Here is a 22,172-nt window from a genome sequence, read left to right as displayed (position 1 = left end):
ACCTCTTGTATTACATACTTTCTAAAATGAGCGGATTTTTTTGTTTTCTTTCTTTCTTTGAAGCATGATATAATGGCTACTTGTACAAAACAGCTGGACAAGTGGGTGGATGTAATGGTTACTCTGAGATTCCCCAGAGAGGAGTGAAGGGAGACTGTTGCAATAACTCAGCTGGTTGGTGGGTTCCTTTCTAAGGGTGGTGAGAGTGTTTGGCTGAGGGAGTCTGGTGGGAATGGAGTTGGCCTGCTGAGCAGCAGAGCCTGTTTGTAGCTTTAGAAACAAGTCTGGAGGCCTGGCCACTGCTTTGCAGCCACTTTCCACCCATTTTTTCCTCCTTCATTGTAGGTCCCTTCTGTTTTGCTGTCTTTGCCTTCACCTTTGATTTTTGGATTGTGATATTCTATCTTTCCCCATTTTGGAACCTTTTGGCTTCATTCAGCAGAATTTTAGGCTTGCCTTATAAGGGATGTGAGATAATTTGGGGACACTTAGTAGGGCAGAATTTCAAAGCCCTGCCCAGTGTATAATTACAGGTAGATGCAAGCGAAGAGTTAGAACGTAACATCTTCAGCTGGTATGGTAGGAGAGGGGCCTTTACTCGTCAGCGGATTTCTGTGGAGCCAGGTGGGGGTTGTGGTGATAGCACCTGATGCTTGTGTTCTTTCACTGTCCAGCACAGGATCCTCATGGAGGTTTTCAGCTGAGAATATCACTTTTCTTTTAGCATCCAGGAAGTGAATCCAGAAGCTGTGAGGCCGTGGTACTAAGTCCAGTTTGGTTCCGTGTCATTGCCTCGTGGATAGCAGCCATCATGTCCCAGCTCTAACTCCAGCATAAGCAGAACTGTTTGTTTCCAAAAGATAAGAAGACCATTGGATTTTCACTGTAAAGTGAAAACTAATTGTAAACTCTTGTCCCAGTTATTGCTGCATCCCAAACCTAATGGTATTAAAGGGCAACAGTAATTTATTATTGTTTTATCTCATGGTTCTGGGGCCTCACTGGGCTCAGTGGGCCATTCTTCAGCTTCTCGGGCTTCTTATGCATTGGCCATCAGATGGTGGTTGGCACTGGGGCATTTCAAAGGCTTTGCGTGTGTGCGTACTTATTAAGTTGCTCCAGTCCAAATCTGTGTGACCCTATGGACTGTAGCCCACCAGGCTCTCTGTCCATGGGATTCTTCAGAGAAGAATACTGGAGTGGGTTGTCATGCCCTCCTCTAGGGGATCTTCCCAACCCAGGGATCAAACTTGCGTCTCTTAAGTCTTCTTCATTGGCAGGTAGGCTCTTTACCACTAGTACCACCTGGGAAGCCCCTTAAGGGCTTTCCCAGACATCTAACAATGAATGCTGGCTACTGGTTAGCTGTCAGCTGGGACTCTTGGCCAGAACACCTAATGTGGCTACTCCATGCGGCCTGTGCTTCCTCATAGCATGGTGGCTGGCTTTCAGGAGCTAGAATCTCAAGAGCGGTGTAGTTTTTATGACCTAGCCTTGGAATTCACACAGTATCACTCCCACCTCATTCTTTTCATTGAGAGCAAGCCAGTCTAATAGCCCATGGTCAAGGGGAGAGGAATTAGACTTCCCCTGTTGATGGGAAGAGTGTCAAAGAATTTATGGACATGTTTTTAAAACATCACTGCTCTTTTGATGCTGTTCTTCATCCAAATTAGACAATTTTGGGGAAAAAAAAAAAACTTTTTTGAAGGCGATTTCCTGCAGAAGAGACATATGGCGCCCAAAATAGTCCAGCAGGCTGTTCCCATCTGCAGTTTCTTGCTACCCAGGTGGGAAGGGAGACTGCACCCCCTGGCAGACCTTGGCTTCAGGCCAGCAGTTGGACCTGCTTCACGTGGTGTTCAGATCCTTTCAGTGGAGCTGGTCCTCCCTCCTGACCCGTGACTGAAGTGCTCGTCTGTTCCCCGCACGTCAGCCACAGTGGTGCCTTCAGCCCCTTTGTCTTTGCCAAGAATGCTGAGCAGCTGTAAGGGAAAAGCCGTCAGTTTTTGTACTTTTGTAATTCCTTAACTCCTCAGTGTTCTCTTATGCTTTCTCTTTCTTTCCCAGTCTGGGGCTGTCCCTGTTTCCTTCTCCCCAGATGGGTTCCTTAGACCCTTCGCCTGGCAGCGCTACTACCTCAGGCTAGATTTGGCTTCAGAACACACTGTTGTGCCCATTGTATTCTTCGACTGCTTAATCATTGTCTGCTGACATTTACAGGAGAATGAACCCTTTTCTCTCCCCCTCCCCCCCCCCACCCGAAGCTCAGAGGGTCTACTTGCCTTGTTGTGAAGTTCTTTGGAGACAGACTGTCTGAGCTTCAGTCCATGATGTAAGAGCCTCTCAGGCTTGAAATATGTATATATACAGTGTCTTAGAACTGCACCTCTTTCTGCTCGCTTAGACCAAGCCACTGGCATCATCAGAGACATGTATTCTCAGTTTCTGGAGAGTTAGAACATCTCTTGTTGACTCTCACAACTCCTAGCACATATTAAGGTCTTAGAAAATATTTTTCAGTTATTTGATGTTGTGTAAAGGGAAAAGGTGATTAAGAATTTTTTCAGAAGCTTCTCATGCCCTTGTGTGCTTAGTCACTCAGTCATGTCTGACTCTTGAGACCCCATGGACTGTACCCTGCCAGGCTCCTCTGTCCATGGGATTCTCCAGGCAAGAATACTGGAGCGGGTTGCCAATTCCTTCTCCATCTCATGCCCTTATTTGGTAAAATAAAGATCACTGAGTAGCTGATTGGCTTCTATTTCCTGTCTGCTGGAGCGCTCCTTCTTAAGACCCAGGCTCCACCCCTTAAGAAAATCCACAGACTGTGCAGAGAGGAGCCCACATGAAGGAGTCCTGAGGCCTGTAGCACTACCTGAACTCGCAGCCCACAGCTGGCCATTAGCGTTCCAGCCAAAGCCCGGTGAAACGGAAAGCCCATCAGTCAGCCACAGATTTGGAGAAATAATAGATGGCTTTTTTTTTTTTTAGCTGAAAAAAGAAAAGATTGTTGAGTTATTTCAGAATATACTCATTTATCCCAGGGACGGGGGAGCCTGGTGGGCTTCCGTCTGTGGGGTCACACAGAGTCGGATACGACTGAAGTGACTTAGCAGCAGCAGCAAAACTTGCCAGAACCGTCAGCCTGCTGTGGCCTCCAGTGCCACTTACTGTTTGTCACAGAGAAGTAGCTCAGATGAGGGTCCAGAGAGTACGGACAGACCCCTTCCTCAACACCATTCAGTGTCTTCTCCACAGGAATGTGGATGGAGCATGTGGTACCTTAGCATCTCAGGAGCTATCAGATGGGAAAAGGCCACTCACAAGCTTTTCTCCAGCAACCTTAGTGGGACTGAAGGTCAGAAAATGACTGCTTGCTTAATACCAATTCTTTCTCAATCCCCTCATTCTGAATATTGGTGAAAGGTGACGGTCAAGAGGTTATACTGTCCAGAGGTTACACCGATTGGCCAAGGCCGCACGTCAGTGAAAGGATCCGCCCCGTACACGTGTCGCGCAGTGACGTGCTTCCCGTCTGTGCCTCAGCAAACTTCCAAGTCGTTACACGGTGTGGATTTGGAGGTCGCTGCCGGAGAGTCAAAACCATGAATGTATTCACTGAATGTTCAGGGTCTGTGGACATGCCCTCTGAAAACAGGGTCGTTCTGGGCACATGGGTTATGACGATTTAGCAGATTTTGTGTAAACTGAAACCCAGAGAGGTTTCTTGACCTTTTGTGTGGATATTCCCTTTGCTAGGTAAGAAATGACAGGGCACAAGTAGTTCTGTGTTTCTGGGGTACAAAATGAGAGGCTGGAGCGGGTAACAAACGAGGCCATAAAGGAAGTAGGAACCAGCAGGTGATATGGAGCGTCGTATCAGAGTGGAACTGAGCGCTCTTCTCCTCTTTCTGAGCCTTCGTCTCCACGTCCTCCACCGTCTTGTCCCTTGTCTCTCCTCTTCCTGTTCCTTCCGTCGCTGTCGGTTCCCCAGCTACTATTCTACTGACATTTAGGCCATTTGTGTGGTGCAGTTTGCGTCCTACAGGTATTTCTCATCTAGTTTATACCATATTTTGTTTTATAAACCCTGGACAAGTGAAGCCTCCTTCCCACCCAAAAAAAGATTAAAACTTTTTAGGGAAAAAAAAGAATGCCCTCTTTGTTGATATGGATGCCCTCCACATCTCACTTGGGCGCGAACATCCCACCACAGCTTCCGATTCCCCGCGTGCACTCCAGAGACTCCCACTTTGCTCCACCCTGCCCGGTGGCTTTAGGACTGAATTGTTTGGGAAGAGAAGAGGAAGAGCTTCACATTATTTTTTTCTTTATATATATATATATTTTATTGACGTATAGTTGACTTAACAGTGTTTCAGGTGCAAAGCAAGGTGATTCCGTTATACAGATACACATACATTATTTTTGAAATTATTTTCCATCATCATTTATTACAAGATAGTGACTGTAGTTCCCCATGCTATACAGTTAACCTTTGTTGCTTGTTGCATGTCAATTTTTTTAAAGTAGAAGTCTTGCATTCTTTCTATTCATACTATGTCAAGCCAGTGGAATCAAAATGTCATAAATTTTTTAATTAGGCAAAAATTCATAAATTTTCTAATATATATATTATACATTCTCTTTATATATATATATATTATATGTATACAAAAGCTTTTCTACAACACTTGGTAAAGGCTTGAGAAAGAACATCAAAAAAGAAAAGAAGAGATGGAGAAACTGGATATAAACTAAATAGAATGAGAGCACTGAATGTGAAATGGAAAAAGTGAAACAAACGAGATAAAAGATCATCAGATAGTCCAGTGGCTTTTAAACATGGCTGCTCATTAGAAACATATCTGGAGCTTTGGAGGAAAAAAGCAATACCTGGGCATTTGTATTTTTCAAAAAACTCCAAGATAATTCTGATACACACCTGGATTTTGAAAAGTGATTACAGGTTTTCTCTTAAATGGTAGTTTTGGTAGTATAGAATTCTATTATTTTTCTGTTGACCTATCATGATGCAGTGGTATTAAGTGAGAAATAGTTACATAATCACAGTAGTAAAGGATGTTTATCAGTTTTTTCACAATCAATAGCCAGACAAAAAATACAAGTTATATTTACAAGCCATAATGGGAACATAATTGACCTAACAATAGAGAATAATTACATACACTTTGGGAGGGCGGTCAAGCAGAGTGGTGTGGTAAGTGGAAGTGCACACAGGCACACGTTCTCAGATGCCCAGCCAGTCTGTGTCTTTTGGTTGGGGCATTCAATCCATTTACATTTAAGGTAATTATCGATACATATGATCCTTTTATCACTTTCTTATTTGTTTTGGGTTTATTTTCTGTAGGTCTTTTCCTTCTTGTTTCCTGCCTGAAGAAGTTTCTTTAGCATTTGTGGTAAAGCTGGTTTGGTGGTGCTGAATTCTCTTAACTTTTGATTGCTGGAAAGCTTTTGATTTCTCCATCAAATCTGAAGGACAGTCTTAATAGGTAGAGTGTTCTTGGTTGTAGGTTCTTCCCTTTCACCACTTTAAATATATCGTGCCTTTCCCTTCTGGCTTATAGAGTTTCTATTGAGAAATCAGCTGATAGCCTGATGGGAGTTCCCTTGTATGTTATTTGTCGTTTTTCCCTTGTTGCTTTTAATATTTTATCTCTGTCTTTAATTTTTGTCAGTTTGATTACTATGTGTCTTGGTGTGTTCCTCCTTGGGTTTATCCTTCCTGGGACTCTCTGTGCTTCTTGGACTTGACTATTTCCTTTCCCATGTTCAGGAAGTTGTTCAGCTATTATCTCTGCAAATATTTTCTCAGGTCCTTTCTCTCTCTCTTTTCCTTCTGGGACCCCTATAATGCAAATGTTGGGTGTGTTTAGTGTTGTCCCAGAGGTCTCTTAGACTGTCTTCATTTCTTTTCATTCTTTTTTCTTTATTCTGTTCTGTGGCAATGATTTCCACCATTCTGTCCTCCAGGTCATTTATCCATCCTTCTGCCTCAGTTATTCTGCTATTGATTCCTTCTAGTGTATTGTTCACCTCTGATTGTTTGTTCTTTAGTTCTTCCAGGTCTTTGGTAAACATTTCTTGCATCTTCTCAGTCTTCGCCTCCACTCTTTTCCCAAGATCGTGGATCATCTTCAGTATCATTATTCTAAACCCTTCTTCTGGAAAGTTGCCTTTCTCCACTTCATTTAGTTGTTTTTCTGGGATTTTATCTTGTCCCTTCATCTGGGACATAACTTTCTGCTTTTTCACTGTGATTATTGTTGTTGTTCAAGTACTCAGTCATGTCCTACTCTTTGTGACCCCATGGACTACAGCACGCCAGGCTTCCCTCTCCTTCACCATCTCTTGTAGCTTGCTCAAACTCATGTCCATCGAGTCGGTGATGCCATCCAACCGTCTCATCCTCTGTCATCCCCTTCTCCTCCTGCCTTCAATCTTTCCCAGCATCAGAGTCTTTTCTAATGAGTCAGTTCTTCACATCAGGTAGCCAAAGTATTGGAGCGTCACTGTGATTAACTTTCTGTAATATGGTTTTTGTTTTAGCTGCTGTGAGACTGTGCTTCTTGCTTCTTCTGTCTGCCCTCTGATGGCTGAGGCTAAGATCTTGGTGGGAGGGACTGGCAATGGGAAAAAATGGGTCTTGCTCTGGTGGGCAGGGCCTTGCTCAGTAAAGCTCTGATCTATTTATCTGCTGATGGCTGGGGTTACACTCCCTCCCTGGTGGTTGTTTGGCCTGAGGCAACCCAGCCCTGGGGCCTCCGGGCTCTGTGGTTGGGTTAATGGCAACCTCCAGAAGGACTAACGCCAAGGGGAGCCTTCTAGGACTGCTGCTGCCACTGCCCCTGTCCCCTGTGGTGAGCCCCTGCCAATCCACGCCTCCACAGGATGCCCCCCAACACTAGTAGGTAGTTTTGTTCAGTCTCCTGTGGGGTCAGTGCTCCTTTCCTCAGGGTCTTGGTGTGTGCAGGATTTTGTTTGTGCCCTGCAAGACTGGAGTCTGTTTTCCCCAGTCCTGTGGAAGTCCTATAATCAAGTCCTGCTGGCCTTCAAGTTCAGATTCCCTGGGGATTCCCAGCCCCCTTGTCAGATACCCAGGCTGGGAAGACTGACATGGGATTCAGAACCTTCACAGCGTGGGAGAACTCCTTTGGTATCTGTCGTTCTCCAATTTGTGGGTCAGCCACCCAGCAGGTGTGGGATTTGGTTTTGTTGTGATTGTGCCCCTCCTACCGTCTCTCGGCAGCTTCTTTGTCTTTCAAAGTGGGGTGTCTTTTTTTTTTTGTTGGGTTCCAGCATCCTCCTGTCAATGGTTGTTCAACAGCTAGTTGTGATTTTGGTGCTCTCACAGGAGATGAACACATGTCTTTCTCCTCGGCCATCTTGAACCGGAAGCCTCCTGAGCCTATTCTAAAAGCTGCCATACAGCAGTTGGTCAGAGTAAGTTTTGTCTTCAAGGGCCTGGCATTCCAGGGGAACATTAACACATAGCATGTAACTCCTCTCCATTTCTCTACTTTGGAAAAGAGATAAGTGTTTCCTCTGTCTTATCATGAGAGTAATGTCTCTCACCCCATTTTCTATTAAATAATATTAAAGATCAGCCACATTTTTGCTACATTATCAGCCTTCTGAGCAGTTCTTAAACTGCTTGATATGAGACTCAGGACTGACTGACCATGGCTAAGAGTAAGTCTTGAGGGAATTGTGAGATTCTCTTCAGAACTAAAGACTTCTCCGAAAGGCCAGCTCTGTTCTGAGGGTTGTGGAAGTCTGTCACTGAACTCAGTGCAGGAGAACAAGAGACAGAGACAAAAACAAAAAGAGAAGGAACTAGCTTTGAAAAAGAGAGAGAACTGGCAGGGAGCCCAGACTGCAGGTTCACAGGAATAAGCAGTGTTCGGATGGATGGGTGGATGAATGGATGGAGAGACAGACAAAAGTCATAGAGACAGCCAGAGTACTTAAGATGTTTTCTCTTTAAAATCAAAAATTGACCAAGCATTTGCATTGTGTCTGTTGAACTGGTGACGTCAGGGACTGGCAGGCAGTCTTGCACGGACGTCAGCAAGAGCAGATTGAAATCACCACAGCAGAGTGCCCCGCAGCCCTGATAAATAGGGCTGATAATTGAATTAGAAAACATTCTGAGCTGTCGCCTAATTATGCTATTCAGGCAGTTGTTTTGTCCATGTCTGTTTCATCCTTGAATTGATGAAATTCAAGTGACTTTGAGTGAAATGAAATTGAGTGACTTTCTCACTGGGAGGGGAAGTGCTTCAGTGTCCATTTTGCGCCTCTCTAAATTATGCTGCCTGTGCTTTCTAGGGCAGTACTTTGGCATTTCACGTTATTACAGACATTGTTACATGAGTTTTGATCAGGATTAGTCTGGTTCTAACTTGTGATTCAGTCTGATCTTTGTTTCCATGTGTATGAATGTGTATGCTGCTGCTGCTGCTAAGTCACTTCAGTCGTGTCCGACTCTGTGTGACCCCATAGACGGAAGCCCACCAGGCTCCCCCGTCCCTGGGATTCTCCAGGCAAGAACACTGGAGTGGGTTGCCATTTCCTTCTCCAATGTGTGAAAGTGAAAAGTGAAAGTGAAGTCGCTCAGTCGTGTCCGACCCTTAGCGACCCCATGGACTGCAGCCCACCAGGCTCCTCCATCCATGGGATTTTCTAGGCAAGAGTACTGGAGTGGCTTGCCATTGCCTTCTCCGATGAATGTGTATGTATGCATGTTATTCCAGTGCTCAACTGCCCTCTTCTTTCAGAGGCAAATAACCAATTTGTTCTTCCAGCAACCATGTAATGATTTGAACAGCCCCAGTTGTGCTTGATTTAGTAAAGCTACAGATGAGAAAGAAATTAATCTAGAAGAGTAGCCATAGTATTGGAAGTGAAGAATTCAAGCCAACTTGCTCTTTTGGTTAAAAAGAAAAAACAAAAACACAGACTCTTCCCATCCCAGCACAGAAGTGTTTGTGTTGATTTTTTACTCATTTCATCCACTGGAGGAAATTAGTGGCTTTAGATGTTAAAGACAGATAATTAAAAATCATAAGCAAAATCTGCAGGAGAAAGGAAGATTCATCTTCTAACGAGGACTTTTCTAGTACCAAATTTGGATGATAAATTTTTCTTAATTTTTCTTTATATTTAGTTCTTACCTTTAATATAGCTTTGTGTTCAGGCCTAACTAGAAATGCCTCCATGCTTCCTGAACACATTATCTAGAATCTGATGCCAAATTTTTTATGCTTGCACGCACAGGAAGCATGGGAGAATCCCAGTTCTTCTTGGGTCTCTTGATGTATCTGAGTCAGATACAGGCTTCTCCTTAGCAAGATGGTTATTCCAAACCACACATTCAGTGGGACTTTGAAATCATCATTGAGAGTAGGAAAGAACTTGTAATTTTAAAAACTTGAAAGGAGGCTGGTGTGGGGAGAGTGTAGTGGGCAAGGAAGAAAATGGCACAAGGTGAAGAGAGACAGGTTAGTGAGGCTAGACCTCCTACAGCTTTGTAGATCATTACAGAGCCTGGATTTTATTCAAGCCATTTTCCAGTTGTTGCTGAGTAGACAGAGAATTTAATCTGAGATGCATATAGATTTATGGATGGGCAAGTTTTTTGCTTAGTATACTTTGAAATGTTGAGGGTCAAATAAAATAATGTATAATAAATGCTTCTTCCACACTTATGCAACCCTCAGTGTTTATCCTCTCTTCTGAATATGTGTATTATCACTTTGAACTTCTGTATTAGCTATTTAGTATTTAGTGTGTGCTATATTATAATTGGGCTTCCCTGGTGGCTCAGATGGTAAAGAATCCGCTTGCAATGCAGGAGACTCAGGTTCAATCCATGGGTTAGGAAGATCCCTGGAGAAGAGAATGGCTACCCACTCTAATATTCTTGCCTGGAGGATTCCATGGACAGAGAAGCCTGGCGGTGTCACAAAGAGTTGGACATGACTGATCGACTAACACAGAGACATGTTGTAGTTATGTATCACTCATAATCTGTTTCTTCCAACTGTAGATTATTAGCTCTTTGAGAACAGAGGCTTTTGTGTCTTCAGGGCCAGCACACAAAGCCCTACACGTAACAAGCACATAGGGTTTTGTGTTTGTTCATTTTAAGGATTTGAGATTTCCTCTATTTAAAACATTGTCTCAGTTCAATTCAGTCATTCAGTCGTGTCTGACTCTTTGTGACCCCCATGGACTGCAGCACACCAGGCGTCCCTGTGCTTCACCATCTCCCTGAAGTTGCTCAAACTCATGTCCATTGAGTCGGTGATGCCATCCAACCATGTCATCCTCTGTCATCCCCTTCTCCTTCTGCCTTCAATCTTTCCCAGCATCAGGGTCTTTTCTAATGAGTCAGCTCTTCACATCAGGTGGCCAAAGTATTGGAGCTTAGCTTTAGCATCCGTGCTTCCAATGAATATTCAGGGTTGATTTCCTTTAGGATTGACTGGTTTGATCTCCTTGCAGTCCATGGACTCTCAAAGAGTCTTCTCCAGCACCACAGTTCAAAAGCATCAATTCTTCAGCCTTCAGCCTTCTTAATGGTCCAACTCTCACATCCATACATGACTACTGGAAAAGCCATAGCTTTGACTATATGGACCTTTGTCAGCAAAGTAATATCTTTTTTAATATGCTGTATAGGTTTGTCATAGGTTTAAAAATTAGTGCAAGTAAAATATCTCACCTACTTTTGCTTATGTTTGAATTTTTCTATTGTAACAAATGGTAAATTAGGTTGTTTTAAAAAACAGCATTATGGTGCAAAGTACAAAATGAAAATCATGTGCTATATCATAGAGACAGCATAATTTTTGTTTTATTGGTATTGTTAAAACTGCCTCTCCAAGTGGTTCCTGCAGGTTTCCACTTTTACTGGCAGTATCAGGTTCTTCCTTCCTCCCCAGTATTTGATACTGTCAGACTTCTCAGCTTTTGCAGACCTGATTATTGAAAAATTTTATCTAGATTTATGTTTCCCTGATTACTAGTAAAATTGAACATCATTTCATATGGTTATTCCAGTCCAATAAGCAAGAATACTGGAGTGGGTTGACATTGCCTCCTCCAGGGGATCTTCCTGACCCAGGGATAGAACCTGTGTGTCTTGTGTCTCCTGCATTGGCAGGTGGATTCTTTAACGCTGCGCCACCCAGGAAGCCCCAGTACATGTTACTTGCTCAGTTGTGTTCAACTCTGCGACTCCATGGACTGTAGCCCACCAGGCTCCCCTGTCCATGGAATTCTCCAGGCAAGAATACTAGAATGGGATACCATTCCCTTCTCCAGAGGATCTTCTTGACCCCGGGATCAAACCTGGGTCCTCTACATTGCAGGCAGATTCTTTACCATCTGAGCCTCCAGGGAAGCCCAGCCCACACATATATATATAATTTATATCTTCTAGATACCCTTCCTCTGTTATATATTTGGTAAATATTTTGTTCCAGTCTCCATTATTCTTTTACCTTTGTTTCAGCTTGCCTTTTGCATTCAGCAGTAATGCATAGTGACCCTTCTTCTATATTAGGGAGGTCAGTATTTTTGATGATAGCATGTCCCATGTATCACCCCGGTTGGTTTTCTGAAATGATCTCTTTTAGAATTCCCTGGCATGACCAAGGAGTTAGCATAGAAATAGCATGGAAATAGTCATCACCACGTACTGTCTTGTCTTCACCATGTACTGTCTTGGCCTGTAAAAGGGCCTATAACCCCTTTTGTTTTCATATTTTTAAATTATTTTATAAATAACATAAAAGTAATAATGAAAGGATAGTTTTAAAAAACATCATTTGAAATTTTTATAAGAATTTGAATGTAGCAACCCCAATCTGTATTCCATGTTTTCCTGCTTTTGAATATATATACTTGAAATAGGCTTCTCTGGTGGCTCAGAAAAAAGGGTACAGAATCTGCCTGCAATGCAGGAGACCCAGGTTCCATCCCTGGGTCAGGAAGATCCCCTGGAGAAGGGAATGGCAACCCACTCCTGTATTCTTGCCTGGAAAATTTCATGGACAGAGGAGACTGGCGGGCTACTGTCCATGGGGTCACAAAGAGTTGGACACGACTGAGCACACACACATGTGCATGCACGCGCGCACACACACAGACGCACACACGCTGTCATCATTAGAGTCTTGAGTGCTGCTGTCTCCGCATTCATCTTCTGATTCGTCTAATTGTGAAGTGTTTTCCTCTGTTGATTTTCTTCTCATTGGCATTATGGACAGAAAATTTTTAAATTCTGAACTCTCAGCTGTGCTCAATTAAAGCTAAATGCAGGCTGCAAAGAGAGTGTTACAAATCTTTTGTACCTTATTGAAAGATGATGCATACTTTGAACAATGCAGTGAAAATATGGAAGGATAATGTAATTATATCATTTTTGCATAATCCTTTTTGGGGATGTCATCATTCTTTTTCTTATCATTTTCCTTTTTTTTTTTAAGCATAGTTGTAAATAATCCAGGATGTAGAGGGAAAAAAGACCACTAAGATTCTTTAATATGGTTTAAATTTATAAAAGGTTGTAAGGGACCCATATGGTAGTTACATGATAGAATGAGTTTTATTCTATTTTTGAAAATAAGTATAATTTTCCTTTCTTCTTTGGAAGACTCCAAGAAGAATAAAATTACAAAAGAATGATCCTTCCAAGTAGTAAGGAATCATTCCAAAAAGAAAATAAAAAAAAGTAAAATTGGGCCCAGTGGACCTAATGTTATACCAAGAATTGAGTTGACTGGAAACATGTACTGACTGTATCAGTGACTTTTAGCGTGGAGTCACCTGGAATGGAAATGATGCTTAGTTCCGTTTAGCCCTTCTTTGCGACACTGAAGCCTGTGGGACTTTGTTCCAGCTTACAGCTTTCTGTCCTGACCTTCCCCTTATCTGTGCAGCATGGACAGAAAGAAGAAAAATTAACTTCTTTTTGACTGAGGTAGGTGCTTCCTCCTCCTGTTCGTTTCTTTGCAGAGCCCCTGCTTTATCCTGGGTGTCTCTCTTCTAAGCCTCTTTTCTCTATCAAAGCCCTTGAGCTGTTAGCTATTGAAGTGAAGTGAATCTCTGTTGAGCACAGAGCGCGGCCAGCATCCCAGTTGGGAAGGATCTCTAAGAGGTGTGTATGCCAAGCATGGTATCATTGTGTGCAGGCATTGCGGGAGTCTGCCAAACTCAGAAGTAGGCTGCCAGTACAAATGCCACGTTGACATGACATTTACAAGTTGAGAGTCTGGAAAAGGACTGGCAGTGGAACACCCTTCAGCTACCTCATTTAGGTTGGCAGTTTCTGGGCCAACTTTTGGTTTTTTGACTGAGAAATCGTAGTCAAGAAGTAATACTGCATATAGAATTTAAAACTATCACTGCCACTTTTTCTAGGAAGTGATGAATCTTGTTAGCCTGTTTCCTGGGATGCAGGATAAACCAGAGTGGTAAGAGTGCAGAGTCTGGAATCAAATCTGAATGTGAATAAGGGCTTTATCACTTACTGTGTGACCCTGCCCAAGCTACTTAATCTGTATGTCTCACTTTCCCATCTATAAAATAGAAGTAATATCACTTTCCTCATAGGTTTATTGGATGGATTAAATAGTACCTTAAAAAGTATAAGCACTTTCCCTAGGGCTTGTTCAATGCTAGGCATTCAATAAATGTGAGATATTTTTCATATTCTTTAGAAATTAGCGAGACATTCAGGGTTTTAGCTGTTCCTGTCTATATTTCAGTATAAAGAGAAACGACTGGACTCTGTCTTTGACTTGAGAATCATTACCAGAACAGTAATGCACAGGAAGCCAAGGATATAGTTTTTTCTTCATCTCTCTAGGAAAACTTAGAGCTGGAGTCAGGATCATTTGAGCATTTGGCATCTCTGCAGTCTCTGGGGTACACAAACTCTTGAGGTGTTAAGAATGTATTTCCGTAATAATATTTCTTTGATTGAATTAGAACTTTTCAATGGCAAATTCTAACGGAGACCTAGAGCTATTCTGAAGGACATCCTGTGGCTTATTGGCGAGACTACCAAGACTGTCGTTTGGGTTCAGGCAAGAGGGTGCTTGGCCTTTGTTTCCTTTGGCTGTGCTGGGTCTTCGTCATGGCGCATGGGCGTAGCTACTCCTAGACACGTGGGATCTTAGTTCCCTGAGCAGGGCTTGAATCCCTGTGCCCTGCAACAGAAGGTGGGTTCTTCACCACCGGACCATCAGGGAAGTCCCAGTTCTTGGTTTCGATTAAGTCTTTTATCAAGCTCTAGTAGCTAAGTATGGCTTATATCAAATATAATCCTCACAATACTATTTTATTCATTTCCTTTAATCAATACCATGAGTAAATTCTCTCAAATGATAAGATTCTGTCTTTTTTCTCTCTTGTCTTTCAGGTCTTCAAAGTTGTTGCGGGCATTCTACGTTCCCTTCCTGTCAGATCAGTATACAGTGTATGCAAACTACACCATCCTCAAACCCCGGAAAGCAAAGCAAACCAGGAAGAAAAGCGGAGGTTAGCACCATGCCTGTGGTCCCAGAGGACTTCCATCCTGTTCACTGGTGATTCCACTGACAGGACACCCTCCAAGCCATCACTTGTACCGTGTGTAATAAAGGCCGTGTGACACAAACGCTGGAGTCTGGGTGCTTTGGGCTGGTCAGAGTCAGTCGCGCTCACTCCTTGCCTGTGTCTGCTCTGCATGTACACCTTGTGCAGCTAGATGCAGACAGGCCCTGCAGTCCAGGTAGATACGCTGCTCCACATCTCATTGTTTTTCTTCTGTTCGATTATTTACTAGACCAGAGAAGAGCAGAACCAACTTTCAGGAAGAGCTGAAAATCCTGGGATGGGATGGCAGTGTTGAGCTGTTCTCCACACTCTGGCCTGGTGTCCAAGAACTGGCCTCCCTGGGCCCGGGTGAGCTTCTCCACCCAAGCTCCCTGGAAACTCCTAGCAGACCTTCTCATTCAAATCCTAGTGCTGGAAATGAGTACAGCCTAGTTGCCAATCTACATGTCCTTTCACCTCCAGCAAGACTAAGCTTTTCTAAAGCACTTCACAGGACTAGAACCTTGTCCTGGAGATATCTCAGGAAAAAGGCAACCATTTGAGGAACTGTGGCTTAATTTCTTTATATAGGATGCCTCTTATTTTTGTTTAAATCCTCTACAACAAGGTATAACTATGAGAGTTTGGTGGTTTTGTTTTGTTTTTTCATTTTTTAGCATGCTTTCTTGAATTCAAGATTTCCATCTGTAGAGGTATCAACAGACCAGACTGTAACTGGATAGGACATACGTGGAGAAGATTAATTCTATCAGTTGGTGGATTTGAATGATATCACATTTTAAAGTAATTTATTCTCAGACCATTTCTGAGGAAATTAAGACTCTCCCTTTTTTAAGCAACCCTAGTGAAAAAGACCAGTGTATATTTATGACATCTATTTTTGAGTCTCTCTATTGCAAAGCACATCCTGCATGGGAAACCTCTAGTCAAATAGGCAATGATAAGGACTTAATTAGAACGTAAGTATATATTTCACTTTGCCTTCACACACAGTATTTCATAGTTTACAAAGCACTTTCACATTATCTTATTCAATCCGCACAGTCATGACATGAGGTAGACAAGGCAAGTGGTTTTATCCCCATTTTACAGATGAAGAAACTAAGGCTAGAGGGCAAGGAGCAGAGGAAGGTGAGGTGACTTGCCCAAGGCCACACAGCCCAATAATAGTAGCATTCGTACCACAACCTGGGTTGCCTAACTTCTCATCTAGTGCTCGTCCATACTCTTCACTTGACTATGAAAACATTACTTGAAAGAATGATGAGGTTGGCCAGAGACCTGATTGATAACATCACTTTCTATTTTTAAGGAAGAATTTTATCTGGGTTTCTCAGTTCTTTGGAGCCTCCAGCCTGCCTGTGGGTCTGACCATCACAGCAGCACTCCAGCATGCAGCTTGGCTTGTGGCAGGAGAGCAGTGCTCATGTTTGGAAGTCAAGCTTCTGCGCAGCCATACAGGATCCAATATCAGTTCCATTTCCATTCCTATAGTCAGGCTGGGGTCACATTGTAGTGCCTTATTTCCCTAAGGGTAATTATGTTCAGTATCTGCAGATAAGATGCATTAAGTTTTCAGAGTTTCCATCTTTCATTTTTCAAAGAGAAGAGATTTTCAATAGGAACTGATCCTAAGAGAGAAAAGAAGTAACAAGAACAGAAACAGCTAGTTATGTTTCAAGAGTCTTGTCATTGGGGTCCACTCTGAAGGAATATCTCGGGCGGGGGGTGGAAGCACTAGTGAGCCAGCGGGTCTGGATCTTGTAGCACAGTCCCCTCCTTGGAGAGGGAACATAAACTCGGGTCCCACTGATGGCTTTAAGGATTTCTGGCATTTAATTTTCAATACTTGGTTCCTGTTTTCCAAGGTAAATATTGACACATATAGTCTGACTACAGGATAGAGAATTTTTAGTGAAGTGTCTTGCCATACTTGTAGTAATGGTAAACTGTCCTTCACAGTGGCTGGAGCTCTCTTTTTCTGCAGAAGTAAATGAGAAAGTCCAGTAATGGAGGTCAACGATGAGCGGCTTTTTTCTAATCAGAGTAGTACAATGCTGATCTGTTATATCATCTTGCAGATTTGAAAAAAAGAAAAAACAGCCTGCTGAGCAAGAACTTACTGTAACATAGCACAAAAAATGTCATGATTGGTATTCCTTGGGAATGTCAGTTCCTATCTCTTTAAAACTTGATTTGGTTCTTTCTGTCCTGCAAATGTCTTCACTGAGAGCACAAGAAATTGCAGAACACTGTGCCAAATTCTATGGGTAAGTTACATAAAAATGAGTGGTGTTTGCTGTGAAGGTATTTTTCACATGACATGTAATCACACTAAAACATCTCCACCTCAGCAATACAGGGAGGTTAGCTTTGCCTGGGAAAGTGTCTCAAAACACTGGAGCAAGTAGCATTTCTCCTCCAGAGATTCAGTGGTCAACATGAAGATAAAGTATCTGAAGTCCTTTTTTCTCCATTGTTTGTTGACTATCAAGGAATAATGGGCTACAGATTATTGGTGGTAATCTTTGATTATGGAGGTGAGTGAGGAAGTAGGTGGTGTTGGTTTAGTCACTAAGTCGTGTCTGACTCTTGCAACCCCATGGACTGTAGCCTGCCAGGCTCCTCTGTCCATGGGATGCTCCAGGCAAGAATAGGAAGTAGGTATATTGGCAATTCCAGGGCTTCCTGATCTCCAGATCTTAACGATGCTGAGTTCCATTACTGAACCAACCTGTGTAGTAGCATCTGTTATCAAAGTGGACCTGTCAACTAGTGGGTGTCATCTGATAAGAAAGACCACTCACTTTAATCTCTTGAGATAATAATAGAAAAATGAAGACTGCACCCTTTATTACTGAATTCAAGTTCAGAAACTGACTATTTGTTTTAAATCAAGGTGGTTCTTGATCCCAACCACTTATTTAGGTCATCTTTTTCTAGTTTGGATTTTGGGGAAAGAACACCCCATGTGATCCTTAGATCTAGATTGACCATTTAGGCAGAGCACAAATGGAAATCTTTTATTGTGTTTTGCATTTTGTGGAATTTGTTGAAATAATTCACTGTGATGGTGCCGTCTTCTGGCCAGTGTTGAGCAACTCTGCTTTAAATTTGGTTAATTTCGTTTTCTCTGAAGAGGGAAAAGAGGGGTCACTTAATCTTTGCCTCCACCGGCAAATTAAACTCACGTGTTAATTTCTTAGGCTCCTACATTAAACGCCTTGGGTAAACAGATTAATGGACATGTGCTCAGCTTTCATTTTTTTTTTTTTTTGCAGTAGAGAGCTCTGACTTCCATATGGCATTGTTGAGTTTCAAAGGCTCTCTGGTGTTTTGGTAAATCTCAATGGATGCTGCCTTTAATTTTTCCAATGTGTAATCTGTATAATCACGTGATTCCTGCTGCAAGTGAAATCAGGAAGCACTGCAGTGTTGAAGTAAGAGTGTTGTTCAGATCGTTTGTCTTCCTGATGCTTGTACTTTATTTCACATGTCAGTGTTTACATTACACACTTGTATTTTCTGTGAAAGAAAAAGTTGAATAAATCTTGGCAGTTTGATTTTCCTTTTCTTAAGGTGGTATTTTATCTTTTGCTTTATTTTTCAAATCTTTGGTGGAGATTGGAAACTGAAGGAGCTCAGCTCCTTCCATCACCCCCACTTTCACCCTGCAGTGTACAGACTTGCCCTCTGCAGGCCAAACAACCGAGTGTGTTTATTCTGAAAACTGGGGAGAAGCCATTGGAAAACCCAGTGAGGATTGGTTTTAAAACTAAGCACAGTGGGAACTACCCAGTGTGTCAACATTGTACCTACAAGAGAGTTTCTGAGTCCACGTTACGTTTTTGAATTAAGAATCTCTGGACTTTGAGAATCTTCCGTTGTTTGTTGTTCAGTTGGCCAAGTGGTGTTTGACTCTTTGTGACCCCATGGACTGCAGCACTCCAGGCTCCTCTGTCCCTCAGCATCTCCCAGAGTTTGCCCAAGTTCATGTCCACTGAGTTAGTGATGTCTTCCAACCATCTCATCCTCTGTCACCCTCTTCTCCCTCTGCCTTCAGTCTTTCCCTGCATTAGGGTCTTTTCCAATGAGTTGGCTATTCACATCAGGTGGCTAAAGTATGAGAGTCTTCATATTCATAGAAATGGGATCTAGTCATATCTAACATTTAGGTAATTTGCCACTTTGTCAGGTGCAATACAACTTTGTGTGTGTGAATCAGTTTCTAATATCATTCCTATATCTCACTACCTTAGAGTCAGTAACTTCTAGTAGCCATCTGGCTGTTGTGTGCTGTGCTCAGTTGCTCAGTCATGTCCAACTTTGTGACCCTATGGACTGTATGCCCACCAGACTCCTCTGTCCATGGAATTCTCCAAGCAAAAGCACTAGAATGGGTTGCCATTTCCTCCTCCAGGCAATCTTCCCAACCCAGGGTTCCACCCACATCTCCTGCATTTCAGGCAGATTCTTTTACTGCTGAGCCACCAGAGAAGCCCTTTTATACCAATACCACTGGTTAACTAGTTTTCTTTCCATAGGACCCAAAATATCCATGAAGCTTGGTTTATTTCTCACAAGTTGTTTTCGAGAAGGATGTTTTATTAATATAATTCCAGGAGAGAGAGATACACAGCCTTAATGAATTTCTTTTGCCTACCTAGAAGGTCATCCTTGTCATCCTTCTTGTTAAGTTACTCGTAGGGCCGGCTTGAGTCTCCCCCTCTTTAATTGAAGGCTTTCTAGACTTCAGACTACTGTGATTATGTCCTTAACCCTCCTGAGTATCTAGTGGCTTTACTAATGACACAGAACCTTTGCCTGTAACCCTTGTATGCCTGTCTCTCAAGAACATTGTTGGCACTTGGGAGCAAAGACCATATCGCACTTCTGTGTATTCCCAGCATTCAACACAGTTCCCTGAGTATTTTGGTACTGTACCAAAATGGTACAGATTTGGGTACTGTGTTAATTGCCAATAAAGAAAAGTACAAAGAAACCTGCAACTAATATACAGCTGTTGCTTTCAGTTTGGTCAATTTTTGACCATAGGAAATAGAGCAAGTCAGAAGCCCTATAGGGTTCAAAGAGCGATTGGAAAGATGTGAATGAGGCTCAATGCTGTGTATGTTTTAGGAATTCTGAAGGACACATGCTTCCACACAAAGGCAGATTCCGCAGAGTCCCTTATTGGGTACCCTTAATGAATATTTTATTATGACTTGATTTTGGAGGGTCAGACAGCCCAGGAGACCTTCTGATGAACTTGGGGCAGAGAGCCCTCTCCTCCAGGTGTGAGGAAGCGTGGGGTTCCTACCAGCTACAAGCTGCTAGGAAAAGGAAGTCTAACTGCAAGATGACTTTGTGGTGACATATTCAAATTCAATAATATCAAGTGGTAAGTGGTTTTTTACAGCTGAAAGATATTTTGGCTCTCCTCAGCCCTGAGTTCAGCATGGACCTGGCATGGAAACAAATTATAACCAACAGATTTGATAAATGAAGTGAGGGCCATTCAGATAAGGCATATAAGAATGCGGAATTGTAGTGATATGGGCAGACTGGGAACTTCTATTGTGGCTCCTTAGAATAAACAGCTCACGATTAAATTAAAGAGCAGTTTACTTGAGTACAAGTATTTCTTTAAAATGTTTGAGGAAATCTTAAGATAGCTTCATAAAATACTTTAAAATGGTAGGGGTTTTTTGTTTGTTTTTTGCTTCTAGTTCCTAGGCTACTTGTTCTGTCTTGACATGCCTAGAGATAAAAGTATAAACCAGGTGATTCTTGATGGTTCTAACAGCCAGAAGATTGTGTGAGATAAAACTAACTCCTTCTGACAAGGATTTTTTGCAGATCTGCATTTCAGCCATTTCCTTCCTTAGGATGGTTCTCTTTGACCTTTGTTTGCCTGCAGAATCAGTATTTGGCAGTTGGTACCACTGGCCTGCAATTTGCCATTTTAACCCTTGAGTTCCAGGTTGCCAAGTGAGGAAGTTATGGGTTCTGGTCTGTTTGCTTCAGTAGCATTATACTCAATGCTGGAGATGTGATTCATAGAGCAGTGATTCTCAACTGAAGCTCCACAAGAGAAGCACCTGGGGACCCTCTAATTACCCACTGCTGATGACACTAGAGACTGGAAAGCAATCCCACCAAAGATCAAAGATTATTGAGTGTATGTTCAATCGTGCCCGACTCTTTATGACCCCATGGACCATAGTCCACTGGGCTCCTCTGTCTATGGGATTCTCCAGGCAAGAATACTGGACAGGGTTGCTATTTCCTCCTCCCGGGGAATCTTCCCAACCTAGGGATTGAAGCCGCACCTTCTGCATCTCCAGCATTGCAGGCAGAATCTTTTACCACTGAGCCATGGGGAAGCCCTCAAAGATAATTGAGTCAGCAAAATGTTTGGTGTCCTTTTCCAATGACAACCCCTGCTAACCAGGCCTCCATCCAGGCCTCTTCCCCTCCCCAGACCCTGTATTATGCTTTTTCTATCAAACTTTACCTGTCTCATCTCTCCTTCTTTCTTGGCCCTGCTTTCTGGAAACAGTTAACTAATGTGATACTGAAGTACATTAATGGAGGTTAATAATTTACTGTGGTTTCCTTCTCATTGATCCTCTCATCTCAGTACATTTGAATGATAACAATCTGGAAGGAAAAAAAAAGGAATGACTAGTTTTGGCAATTTTAGACCCATTCAGATGCCATGTAATTAATTTACTTGTTATATGGGAGGAGAGTTTGAGCCAGCAGACCCAACCTTCAGGAAGACTGCCTGGTGGTTTTCAAACCCTATTGCCTCCTCAGATAAGGACGTGTGGTTGTCTTGAATTGGAATATGTGGGTATTGAGCCCTCCTGCTCAGGACACACTGGGGAAACTGCTTTGCTGATTTTGTATACTTGGCTCTGTTAATTTGACACAAGTACAGTGAAAACTTCCCCTTTGTTATTCTGCCACTAGTCTTCTGCAGAGTTTCTTTGGAGCTGCTTTCCACCCCCCTCAGAAATAAGAGCAAAGGTTAATCTCGTTTTGAGAGAAGTGACCTGAAATGTGCTCATTCAACCAACAAAACAACACCATGTATCATTCAGGAATTGGTCTTGCTCTTTGTCTCCCTATTAACAGTACGTCTCTAAGCCTCCTTGGTATTTCCTATAATATGCTCCCATTTTTTCTCTCGATGAAATATTTGTGGAGTTACGCAGAAAATGAGGCTGGTTCTACAGTGCTGCTTCTGTAGAAGAATCTTGTGAATTTTTAAAAACTCAGCCCCTTTCCCTATTCCTTGGGATATTTCTATAATTGTTCTCAGAGCCTGAAGTTAACAGAGATACTGTAAAAAATAGAATCCAAAGTTTAAATTTGTTCCCATGCTTTCTGGGTTTTGTTTTATTCCCAGGTATCCAAAACTCAACGCAGCCTCGTCTGCAATTCCCTAGTGTCCAGCAGAGGGCAGCCTGCTCTCACTAAAAGATTCAGTGCTTTTTTTCCCTCCAGGAGTCTAATTCAGTTCAGTT

General features: G+C 42.6%; 1 protein-coding gene across 2 annotated transcripts in view; it reads left to right on the top strand.

Moving 5' to 3' along the window:
• ALG9 (ALG9 alpha-1,2-mannosyltransferase) overlaps window positions 1-18,215 on the top strand; it is a 118,129-nt gene extending 99,914 nt beyond the window's left edge. The window contains exons 15-16 of one of the 2 annotated variants that reach the window (XR_016038965.1): window positions 14,462-15,596; window positions 16,719-18,215. Coding sequence is in view for 1 of the 2 variants with exons in the window: in XM_088842928.1 (XP_088699054.1) it covers window positions 14,462-14,585 (124 nt within the window). In the remaining variant the exon portion in view is untranslated. Of the gene's footprint in view, window positions 1-14,461 lie in introns of both variants that reach the window. The other variant, XM_088842928.1, reaches the window with a different exon arrangement.
• Window positions 18,216-22,172: the final 3,957 nt, after the last annotated feature.

This window comes from Moschus berezovskii, chromosome 14, assembly GCF_049115385.1.
Source record: "Moschus berezovskii isolate FMDL1 chromosome 14, NW_MosBer_1.0, whole genome shotgun sequence".
Classification (NCBI taxonomy): domain Eukaryota; kingdom Metazoa; phylum Chordata; class Mammalia; order Artiodactyla; family Moschidae; genus Moschus; species Moschus berezovskii.
Note: the sequence above shows the minus strand (reverse complement) of the source record. Positions and strands in the feature narration are given on the sequence as shown.